The sequence below is a fragment of the Alexandromys fortis genome, unplaced genomic scaffold (genome assembly GCF_014885135.2).
Source record: "Alexandromys fortis isolate MF-2015 unplaced genomic scaffold, M_Fortis_MF-2015_v1.1 scaffold_130, whole genome shotgun sequence".
Lineage (NCBI taxonomy): Eukaryota > Metazoa > Chordata > Mammalia > Rodentia > Cricetidae > Alexandromys > Alexandromys fortis.
In genome coordinates, this window is record NW_026068016.1 from 2,531,494 (window position 1) to 2,544,086 (window position 12,593).

Genomic DNA, 12,593 nt, shown 5'->3' on the forward strand with positions numbered 1-12,593 from the left:
AATTTTTATGTTAAAATTGTTCATTGGTAGTTTTGGTCTAGAAATCTCTAAAACCTACAGAAAGGAAGTTATATATTAACAACTTTCCCAGATTCCTTTTAAGAACAGTTATATATATTTTATAATTCGGAATGTGAATTATTTAGAGTGATGAGATTAAAGGTGTATTCCACCACACACTGCTCATCTGCTTGCTTCTTTTTCCTTCCTTCAAGATTGATTTTATTTTATTTAGCCAGGCAGCAGTGGCACACACCTTTAATCCCAGCACTTGGGAGGCAGAGTTAGATGGATCTGTGTGAGTTCGAGGCCAGCCTGATAAAGAGCGAGTGCCAGGACAGCCAGAGATATCACACAAGAGAAACTCTGCCTCAACAACCAAAACCAAGCAAACAAAATAGGGACTGATTTTATTTCATGTGTATATTATATCTGTTTGCCTGACCCATGTTGAGTATGGCTGGCCATACAAGGGAGTCAGATCCCTTGAAACCAGAGTTATAGGCAGTTATAAGCTGCCTGATGTAGGTGATGAAAAAAGAATCCTAGTCCTGTGCAAGAAGAGCAAGTGATCTAACTGCTGGTCCATCTCTTCAGCACCTCATAGACTTCTGAAATATAAACTCAGCAAGGTAGGAAATGTCCTTCCTCCAGATATACCCTCCTAGACCTCCATCAATACTCTGCTTTACATTATAATGTCATACTGTATCTAAGAGGCTCAGCTTCCCATTACATCATACTGTATCTAAGAGGCTTAGCTTCCCATTACAACGCCATACATATTTAAGAGTCTCAGCTTTGCATGACAATGTGATGTGGGATTCCCCTCTGTATGTTGTGAACACCTCTGGTCAATAAAGAAACTGATTTGGCCTGATAGGGTAGATAGGCAGGGAAAACTAAACAGAATGCTGGGAGAAAAAAGGAGTGAAGGAGAAGCCATGTAGCCCTCCTGGAGACAGACGCTGGGAACTTTACCTGGTAAGCCACAGCCACGTGACAATACACAGATTACTAAAAATGGGTTAAATTAAGATGCAAGTGTTAGCCAATAAAAAGCTAGAGCTAATGGGCCAAACAGTGTATTAAATATTATAGTTTCTGTGTGATTATTTCAGGTCTGAGCTGCTGGGTGGCTGGGAAACACACTAACAGCCTCCATAAGTCTTACCGTATCTAAAAGCTGCTACTAAACCATTCACTTCTCTTCCTGCCTGTTTTGTTTCTCTGTGGAGCCCTGGTGGCCCTGGTGTTGACCAGGCTGGCCTTGAACTCAGCCCTCCCTGCCTCTGTGTGGGATTAAAGGCGCAGACCACCACGGCCAGTTCTCTTCCTGCCTTCTTATCATTTCTATAAACAAGGCCTGGCACACAACAGTAACTGCACTGGCTCACGCCTCCCATTTGACAACATGGGGAAGAGATAGTGCAACTTACACGGTACATTCCAATAGCTCACTTATTACATCCATTGTGAAGCAAATGTCGAAAACACTTGACACATACCTGAAAATTAACCATATCCCAAAATCCATCCAGGTCTGAACAGGTAGTCTCCTTTTCACCTCGTTTATATTCACAGTTATCTATCAGTCCTTCAAACTGCTTGAACCTTTCCATAATAAGGAGTCTTGTTTGACCAACTGTTGTGCGAATAAGATCTTTAGCTAAAGAAGAAAGTAAATAGGGCCTTTTCAGTGAGCCAGCCAACTGAGACTTAGCCCCTAATCCCCAGATCTTACACAATTAAACTATTGTAGAAAAACCAAAAAAGAACCATCCCCAAGCTTTGCCACAAATGCTGAACACAAGCTCCTTGCTTCAAGCACCAGAAACAATTAGCAGTGTTCACCCTCAATCACACATGGCTTCTCAAGGAACCATTCCCTTTCTCCTGTATTTTATGAGATTTCAACCTCAAACAAGTCAAGGTACATAAGTATCCAGGACCTCATACTGCTAGCTTTTTAAATAATTTCTCCAAATAAATAGGACTAATCTGTTCGTACTGATTTACATAATTATAAGTCAGAACACATATTTATATAATCAAGGAATACCAGATTAACACCAATATATACAAAGTCACATTAAAACACCAAAATACACAAAAGTTGTACACTTCTTTAGCACAGAGATATTAGAGGATATATGTTGAGCAACTCTTGGCATTTTAAGCAATACTGAAACTGAAAGTTGGAGACTAGAGTTTTAACTTTGAAAGGAATGCAACAACATTAAAAAAAAAATAAGGGTTATGGATATAGTTTGCTAGCCAAGCATGTGCTGAGCACAAAAAAAAAAAAAAAAAAAAAAAAATCCTGGGTTAGATCTTCTACAACTACTCTTACTACTACCATAAAAGAAAACCTAATACATAACAATCATTTTTATTGCGGTCCTTGAAGTGGACAAGATGACCAGGGTTCAAGGTCACCTTCAACTACAGACTGAGTGAGCGCCAGGCCAGCCTGTGCTAGGAGAGCCTAAGATGCAGGATACAATGCTAATAACAAGAGAACGTCTGTATCTCACCATCATCAGGAATGTCCAGGTCCAGCTTCCTGTCCCACTCCAAGCAGTGCGAGGTCAATCTGTCAGTTTCTGACTGGAGAATTGTTCTGGAATTGTGACATCCACTTTAGTCATACAAGTGTGGCCACCTCAGTTTAGTCTTACCATTAGGACACTTTAATACACAAGACAGGAGGGTTTAAAACAAAGGTACAAAATAGTACATAAAAAAGGCAAAACAGTCATTTTGAAGATTTTATGTGCAAGGATCTAACGAACTATACACTAAAACTCAGAAAAGACAAATTTCCTATCATCACATAACTCATGTGTGCCCATTCTTCTATAGTGAAATTTACATGGGATGGATGATGCCAAGACACACTTCTCCCCTTTTCAAGCTACCGTTTCTGATTTGTTCAGTTCCTCATTCAGAGGCTGAGTTCAACATCCCTTGGTGAGTAATACGCACTCAGATACTCATCACAGAACTAAGGACTGTCAAAAATGACCTGAAGATAAAGCCAGCAGAATCTATGACTAAAGTCAGGGCCTTCCCTGAGGCACAGCATGGCACAGCTGCAGTCTAGTGCCAGGAGGCAGAAGCAGGAGGAGCAGGGCAAGTGAGGCCAGCATGGCCCACACCTGAGTTCCAGCCAGGTGAGGCTACAACCAAAAACAAGGACAGAATTGAACAAACCCTCTCCGCAAGGTGACAGGGTCCTACAAAGTCTATTAGATAGTTTCTCCCTCTCTCTTTTTTGAAAAAGATTTATTTATTATATATACAGTAGTGTTCTGCCTGTGTGTTTTGCCTGTGTGCCAGAAGAGGGCCCCAGATCTCATTATAGGTGGTTGGTTGTGAGCCACCACGGTTGCTGGGAATTGAACTCAGGGCCTCTGGAAGAGCAGTCAGTGCTCTTATCCTCTGAGCCATCTCTCCAGTCCTAGATAATATTTATTTGAGTTAATCTTGCTCCCCAGAGAACATTTGATGATGCCCAGAGACTTGACAGCTCTGCTCTCTGGAGCAGAGACGCCATGCTCAGCTCTCCCGATAGCTCTGCTCTCTGAGGCACACGCGATGAAGCTACGACCCAAGATGGACATAGGTTAGAATCTTCCTGGTAAGCGCACCTTGGGGTACTTACACACATTACTAGAAATGGGCTAGTCCAGGTGCAAGAGTTAGCCTAGAAGAGGCTATCTATAGAGCCCTGGCTGGCCTTGAACTCAGATCCTCCTCCCTTCTACCTCCCTCTGCTGGGAATAAAGGTGTGAAAAACTGAGCCTGGCTGGAGAGTTTTGATTATCACTATAGGTTAGGGATGTTCTAAACACTCAACAAGAACAGAAGAGACCCCAAACAAGAAGTCCATAATCCAAAATGTGAGAGATCTAGGGCTAGTAGGAGTTCAGTCAGTGCTAACACAGGCACCCCAGAGTGCAGAGAGATCCCACAGCTACGTGCATATCAAAGAACTGAAAGCAGGGCCCCAAGGCATGCTTGCACACTCACGTCCAGAATGGTCCTAATCACTAAAATGGAAGCAAGCCAAATGTCACTACAGCTGAGTGTGGCAGCACCAGAGTCAGAGACAGGAGGATCACTCTAGACTGGAGGCTGCTACAGCGAGTTCTGGGCTCATATGGTGAGTGTAGGGTAGTCAGGAGACTATAGCATGATTCCATCACAAACAAAAACAAAACATAACAAACAACAGAAATGTAGATGACAGGTATATGGAGAAGCAAAATGTGAGTACGGAGTACATTTAAGATTTATTTTTGAGCTGGAGAGATGGCTCAGCAGTTAACAGCACTGGTTGTTCCTGAGTTTAATTTGGTGGTGGCTCACAACCATCTGCAATGAGATCTGGCGCCCTCTACTGGCATGCAGGCATACATGCAGAGCACTGTTACATAAAATATAAATAAATATTTAAAAAAAGATTTATTTACAAAGTGTATGAGTATATGCAAGTGCACCACGTGTGTACAGTGCCCTTGGAGGCAGAAGAGGGTACTGGATTCCCTGGAGCTGAATGACAGCTGGTTGTGGGCTGCCATGTGGATGCTGGAAACCAAACTCTCCCGAAACATCAGCAAAATACCCTTAAAGGCTGAGCTACCTTTCCAGACACCGCATCCCTATCCTGTTCAACCTTGAGAAATGAAAAATGGGCACAGGGCTTATGTCTGTAGTCTCAGCACTTGCTAGGCACAGATGGGAGGACTGCCCATGGGTTGGAGGCCTGTCTGGTCTACAAAGTGAGGCCATGCCAGTGAGGACTACACACTGAGAAAGGAAAGAAATTCTAACACTACAGATCAATCTTAAGGATACTACACTAAGTAAAATAAACCAGTCACAAATATACAAAAAAATAAAAAACTCACTGGCTCAAAACTGTCTCTAACTCCAGTTCCAGGGACCCAAAGGCCTCTTCTGGCCTCTCCAAGCACCAGGCACACACACAGCATACATGTAAGCATGACATCCATACATATCACAAGCCAACCAACCAAACAGCAGCAGTCTGTTGGTTATTAAAAAAAAGAAAAGAATAAAAGACTTGATGGTGGCTCGGAGGCAGTGTGGACCAGGAAAGAGTTAAAGGATGCTGAAGGTGAATTTGATGAAATCACATTGAATGGAATTCTCAAAGGTTAATAACAATAACAAGAAGACAAGCTCTCATCTATCCCAGGCAGTTCTTGCATAGGTTTTGTAGCCAAGGACGACCTTGAGCTTCAGATCCTCCTGGCCAGTGTGTTCAGTTTGGAGATCAAATTTTCCCGGGTGCTACGAGGTGTATTACCAACTGACTCTGCCGCCCCGTGCAGAAGATGCTTCCTCTCTTCAGCCTGGGCTTCAAGAGTGAGCAGCTGAAGCCTGTTAGAGCCACCAACTGAGTCCACTAAGTAAAGTGTGACAGAGCAGAAAATCGAGTACGAGAGAGCTCTTCAGGTGCTAAAACCAAAGTCATCAACATTCACCACTACATGAAAACAAAATGATGTACCATACAAGACTTTTACACTTTCATTATTTACCTCTCAAAACATTCACAACAAAATTAACAGGTGCATGGAAGGGCCGGACTCTGGACTGGGACAGCCACTTCCCTCACTCCTACCCTTACAACAGAATCCTTACTACGCCCTAGCTAGCAGAAGAGCAAAAACTGCAAGGTAAAAAAATCGCACCAAAGCCAGTTCCTCTTCACCGACCACATTAAATGTTCATGCATAAAATGGAACACCTTCATTTGGGGTTTAAAGTCAAGACATGAACGCGGATGCTCACGGCAGTCAGTAGCAGACGAACCTGAAATACGGCACATCATGCTGTGGCTGAGACACCTGCCCTTCTCCTACTCCCAGGGATGTGGCTCCGTCCTCCGAAAGGCGACTGGAATTTGTAGCAGGTGCTTCCTTTTGGTTTAAGACATGTTCTATGTAAAAGAAACCATTACTCACTAAAGACCAATTCCTAAAATGACAGAACTCATGAGGTATCTTCTGAAACCCGTCAGCTTAGCCACTGAGCTTCAACGTTGCTGCTTCTGCCTCATTCTATTCAGATCTCGTCTATTATGGTCGCCAGTGTGTGTGTGTGCATGTGTGTGTGTTCGCACGCGCGCACGCACGTGGAGATCAGAGGTCATGTGCAGTGTCCTTCTAAGAGCATGCTCCACTGTCTTTCTGAAATGGTCTCTCCAGGGCTGGAACAGACCCATGGCAGTGTCCCCACCTCCCCGGTATAGTCTTTAGCTCCTGTCTGACCCACGTCCAGCTCGGTCCTTAGACTCCAGATCTTAGTGGCTGAGCGGTGCTCTCCCTAGCTCCTTCTCCCCATCTCCCACTTTATCGGGGCCCTGGACACATCTCTGAAGTACACACCCTACCTTCATCACAGGCTGCCGGAGACGCGAAATCCTGCTCTCCATTATTTGATTCTTGCTGCACTGATACAGACTTTTGTACCAAGGGTCCATTTGCTGAATCCTGAGTTGTTGAGCTAAAAGTAACAGCAAAAAGTACACTTCACAAAAGACAAAGTCCCCACATACACAGTCGAAGGACTCGAAACTTGTGTAGTTCTTTTAAAAGAAGAAGGCCTCACTACCTAACTCACACAAAGTAGCTTTTAATTAATAAATTTCTATCCAGTTGGTGATACGTGCCCATAATCCCAGCACTGGGTGGGAGCAGGCTACTGAAGATGTCGTGTACTAGGGAAGCTCGGATCAAAAGTCACTATTTGGGGATTTTTGTTCGGTTTTGACATGGTGTCGTGGTAGGAAACAGAGCCTGGCCTCAGACTCTGAACAGCCCTCTTCAGCCTTGCCAATGGGATGGCTGTGGGCCGAGCATGTGCCAACCGCCCTGGTTAGGATCCTAAACAATGCTTATTCTGGGCAGAGAAACTTAAACCAACAGTGGGAATAGGGCTCTTTATTAAACTAATTATACGAGGATTCAAAGATATTGGAGCTCTTCCCCCCCCCCCCCCGCCCCCCAAGACAGGGTTTTTCTGTGTAGCCCTGGCTGTCCTGGAACTCACTCTGTACACCAGGCTGGCCTCGAACTCACAGAGATCTACCTGCCTCTGTCTCCCAAGTACTGGGATTAAAGGCGAGCACCACCACTGTCCATCTTAAAAATAAATCTTTACAAAAGAAATTAAGTAAATATTATTTAAGGGTTATAATTAAGTCACCTATTTAAAGCAAAAATCAACATGTTTATGGTGAATACAATTCATAGAAAATATCAAAACTATCAAGGACATTAGGGCAAGCTTCTGAAGAACTCTTCTCAAAGAAAATGTTTTTGTGTGATTTGTAGCTAGCATACTTTACTAATTAAAAATAGTGTAGAAAAAAGTAGAAATGTAAGATTGACATTTGTTGCTCCTTTTAGTAAAGAGCTTGGTATTAAGATTATTTGTGTATTAGTGTTTGTGTGTTAAAGTACACATCTTACCCATCTAGTTTTAAAGGGCTCCAGGGCGTCAGGAGGGCATGGTCACTCTGGCACGTTGGCGCCACTGGGTAGGTCTTCAGCCCACGAGGTGGCTGAAACACACAATGCTCGGGCGCAAAGGAATTCCTTTGCTTCGCTTTTGCAGGAACTGTCCTCAGTAAGCTCCCCACAGCTGGGAAGACTCTGTCCTGACCCGTTCCACTTGTTACTCTGCTCTGTGGACCCACACGATTTTCTTCACTAGCACCTTTAGAGGGAACGACCTAGGTATAAGCAGAACAGAGCTGGAATTTCTCTTCCAGGAATGCACCCAGTCATTAAGACACAAACACACAAATAGCAGCAGTAGCAACAAACACGTCTGACACTGTGAGGGCCGTACTGATGGATGTCACCATGACTCACTTCTGGCCACACCTGAGAGTGAGGTCTTAGACAAGCAAGGCAGGAAGAGCCAGCCTAACTGTGGTGAGGGCAGCACCACTCTGGCCAACTGACTAAAAGGGAACGCGAGCTGAGCACAGGACTCACTGCTGCTGCCATGTGACCAGCTACCTCAAGATTCCACAGGATGATGATGGACTATGTCCTCAAACTATGAGCCAAAGTGAACCTTTTCTTCCTTAGGCTGCTTTAGCAACAGGAAGTTAGCAAGAGAGCATCCACACGCACAGTTTGAAACTAAAATAGATATACTTAATTAAAATATATTAAAACTAAAATGGAAAAACTCAACTGACAAAGTACACCTTAAAAAAAAAAAAGATGGATTGATTATGTATACAGTGTGTGCCTGCATTTCTGCCTGAACGCCAAAAGAGAGTACCAGGTCTCATTATAGACAGTTGTAAGTTGCCATGTGGCAGCTGGGAATTGAACTCAGGATCTCTGGAAGAGCAGACCTCCGAGGCATCTCTCCAGCCCCAAAATACACTTTTATAAAAATTGCAAGAATGAGAAATCTAGTACTTACTGAGTGACTCCTATCCTAGAGGACCACACCCTTAGTAAAAAAATAACCTTGAACGGCGGTGGCTGGAGCACTGGCTCTGTGGTTAAGACCACTGGTTGCTCTTCCAAATTACCGGGGTTCAATTCCCAGAACTCACACAGCCCACAACCATCTCTAACTCCAATCCCATGGGATCTGATACTCTCTTTAGCCTCCACAGGCACCAGGCGAACAGGCAGTACGTAGACTTACATGCAAGCTAAACACCCATACTCATAAAATTAATAAATAATTCAAAAATAACCTTAGATTGTAAATCAGCTTTCCACAGAACAACAGTTTTTAGTATGATACAATGAGATCAAGCTATAAAATACAAACATATTTTTCCAAGTCAGTTTAGTTGTTACTTGATATTTAGACATTTAAAATGTTTTTGACTTATGAGGTCTGAACTCATACTCAACCTGAATAAGAATCTCAAAGGCCAGTATATCAGTGAAAATAAAAACTGATGATAACATTACGTGGAATAATAATTTTTTAAAATATACTTACTTATTTTACGGTATGTGTATTTGTTTGGGGTGTGTACACCACATGGGTGGAGATCAGAACACAGGTTCCACCCCGTGGGATTCGGGGCTCAAACTCAGGTCATCAGGCTTGATAGCTTTTGCCCACTGAGTCAATTCACAGGCCCCACAAAATAAATCTTAGAAGGGTTTCCTTTAAGACTTATAAAGATTGCCTCTCCATTTCCTTCCTTGGACACTCAGTATGGCTCTAGGGAGGCTTTGCACTATTCAGCAAGCAGTTCTTTCGTTTTTACGATTAAGATTGTATCCTGGGCCAAGAGACGAGGAACTCAAAATAGTTCCTTAAGTTTTTTTTTTTTTTTCTTTCCTTTTTTAAATTTCTATGTGGAGGTTTGAGGACACTTGCAGGAATCAAGTTCTCTCCTTCCACCATGTGGGTTCTGGGGAGGTCGTCAGGCTTGGCAGCAAGCACCTTTACCTGCTGAGCCATCTTACAGTCCTCATTGCTAGATGCTGTTAGAAACCCTAGCTTACTGAATGAATTCTTAAAACTCTGTCTAGGAAATTCTGCTAGAGATGGAGAAAACCTTGAATTCTGCAGCTAACTGGAAGTACAGACGACACCCCATTCTAGCTGAAACCCAAAGCAGCATCTCACCCTATAACCAGCTCTTGCAATACAGTCCTAGCCTGTTTTTCTACTCCCTATTTTCTCTGTTAATCAGAATATGCTTTCTCTACTTATAAAACTCAGGGTTAGATTAAGACACCGGTATCAGTAAATCAGGTTCCAGTATGTGCGCAGGTGCGCTCTCAGAAGCATCCCAGGCTTCACCGTCAGCTACGGCCCGAGCAAGGAGATGCCGGGCATTTCGGGACAAGCAGACCGCATCCTCTACCTTGTCAGGCTTGGCGTCCACCTTTCTGGCAGGTCTTCCTCTACCTGGCCCCACTCTTTCAGATTCATTCTCTAAAACAAAAAAAAGAAGCAAGACATCCATTTGAAAACAGATAAGCGCTCTTTTTTGCCGGGAAAATGAGAGCTTCTTTGTCAAAAATCAGGGATTCATGCCCAGGAGCACCAGGAGCCCAAGCTACCCACCCAGGAGCAGTGAGTGACTGAAACCATGGACCCTGCTTCCACCTCAAGGAGCAACAGATCTGAGCCTTGGGTCCGCTTGCACCTGGAGGAGCGATCACCGGAGGCTCTGCTCTGCCTGCCATGAAGGAGCCTTCAAAGTAGCCACAGCGCCAACTACACCAATCGGAGGAAGAGGGACTATTCTGCCTGGAGGCTTGCCTTTGCATATGGCAAAGCCTCTCACACACACAGCGAAAAGCTGCCTTCTACTTCATCAGCTTCCTGGGCACTACACCGGGGGATGGTTGTCCCATCCTGCCAAGACAGGTAGACAGAACCCTACCCCCACAGGAAACTCTTCAGGCCTCCTGGGCTCATCACCTAAAAGTAAGTACTTCTAAGACTGGTATTCCGCCAAAGACTATGGGGAGACTTGGGATTGCCTGGGTAGCTAGAAAAGCTCTCCCTTCTGCTCCTTTACTTCTCCCTCTCAGATCTGTCTGAGGGCATTTGGTGACTAGGGTACTGGTAGCCCATTACAGACAGGCGTGCCTCTTTCACAGGCTTCATAGTCCAGGATTAACAGTTTTCAGGTGTATCTTCAGAGGTTCAGAGTGTCCAGTTTCCTTTAATTGTCTTCTAAAATGGTCATGCCTTTTAACCTAAAGCCATAGCCTTTTGCTAAGACACCAAGATGCAAATCTGCCCCAGCTGTCTTACAGATACCTGCAGGTTCCTGGAGAAGTTCTGCTGCTTTAACAAGAAATCTGGCCTGGTGAATACTAACAGTCTCCAGTGCCTGTTTTGGCCCCTCCCATTTGAGCATATTTTCACTCCTCCTGCTGGGCCAAGACCAACCTGCAGAGGGCTCTCCAGATAACACCAGCTCATCAGCTCCTGGGACTTCACCATTGGTCCCGCCTCTCCAGGGTCAAATGGGCACTTACCGAGCAAATAAAACTTGGTTTTAAAGGGCTTATCTGCTCTCATCTCATTCATTCACCCTTGCCTCTCCTGTACCAGAGCAATTCTCCCTTCCATTCTTTTTGGCCTTCCCAAGGCTGGCCCCATTCAAAGGGCTGATAATAACAATTTATTTTTTTCTCCTAGCAACCTGCCTTCTCAGTTACCTCAAGAAACAGATGCCTGAGGCAGTAAACCTGATGCCTCTCCAGCCACACCTACTGCTGAGTGTGAGCCCATCTCCCAACTCTCTCCTCCCCAACATCACCCCAAGCCCGCAGGAAGCAGCCAGACTTGAGCCAGAGTCCCTATACCCAAAGAGTCTGGGATGTTTGAGTGGAAGCATCACCCCAGCCCCTGGCATCCATATACCCAAAGAAAACTTTCCCAACCTGAAAAAGGACATGCCTATGAAAATACAAGAAGCTTGCAGAACACCAAATAGAGTGAACCAAGAAAAAAAATCCCCTCAACACATAATAATCAAAACACAAAACATAAAGAATAAAGAAAAAATAAGAGCTGCAAGGGAAAAAGGCCAAGTAACATACAGAGGCAGACCTATCAGAATTACACCTAATGTCTGTCCTGGACAGGCTTTATGCAGACACTAAGAGATCACGGATGCTAGCCGAGACTCCTATATCTAGTAAAACTTTCGACCGTAGATGGAGAAAACAAGGTATTTCAGGACAAAACCAGATTTAAACAATACCTACCTACAAATCCAGCCCTACATAAAGTTCTAGAAAGAAAACGTCAACCAAGAAGTCGGCTACATCCACAAAAACACAGGAAATAGATGTTCTCACAGCAGCAAATCTCAGAGAAGGGAAACGCAAACATGATGCCATCAACAACGAAAACTAAACAGGAGCAGCAACCACTGGTCATTAATATTCCTTAATATAAATGGACTCAACTCACCTATAAAAAAACCACAGGCTTACGGATTGGATATGAAAACAGAATCCATCCTTCCGCTGCATACAAGAAACACACCTCAACCTCAAAGTCAGACATCGCCTCAGAGAAAAGGGTTGGGAAAAAAATTTTCCAATCAAATGGACCTAAGAAACAAGCTAGTGTAGCTATTCTAATATCTAACAAAATAGACTTCAAAAGAAAATCAATGAAAAGAGACAAAGAAGGACATTTCATATTTGTCACAGAAAAAAAAAAATCAGTCCGTCAAGAGAAATCTCAATTCTGAACATCTATGCCCCAAACACAAGGGCACATGAGGCAGGACAACAGAGCAAGCACGAGCGAGCACATGCAAACTCATAATGAGCCAGCAAAACTGGCCAAGAGCACAGTAACTAATAACGTGCACTCCTAGCCAATCACATGCGCCAACAGTGACCACCAGTTTCAAAAGGACCAACCAGAAACGTTCCTGCAACATTCCCCTAATCCCATAAAAACCCCAACCTGTTTACAATAAAGAGCTTCTGTATTGGAATCTCCCAGAGTCTTCTCACATCTGCCCACCCACTCCCATTCCCATTCCACCCCCCCCCCCCCCCCCCCCCCCCCCCCCCCCACGG

The 12,593-nt window shown here is 44.1% G+C and overlaps 1 protein-coding gene across 4 annotated transcripts in view; it reads right to left on the bottom strand.

Moving 5' to 3' along the window:
- Positions 1-12,593, bottom strand: part of Dlgap5 (DLG associated protein 5) — a 40,394-nt gene that overhangs the window by 13,752 nt on the left and 14,049 nt on the right. For all 4 annotated transcript variants that reach the window (XR_007595446.1, XM_050162424.1, XM_050162423.1 and 1 more), the window contains exons 7-12: positions 9,899-9,969; positions 7,509-7,771; positions 6,428-6,540; positions 5,848-5,974; positions 2,538-2,623; positions 1,509-1,669 (exon numbers count right to left, since the gene is read on the bottom strand). Coding sequence is in view for 3 of the 4 variants with exons in the window: in XM_050162424.1 (XP_050018381.1) it covers positions 1,509-1,669; positions 2,538-2,623; positions 5,848-5,974; positions 6,428-6,540; positions 7,509-7,771; positions 9,899-9,969 (821 nt within the window). In the remaining variant the exon portion in view is untranslated. The remainder of the gene's footprint in view (positions 1-1,508; positions 1,670-2,537; positions 2,624-5,847; positions 5,975-6,427; positions 6,541-7,508; positions 7,772-9,898; positions 9,970-12,593) is intronic.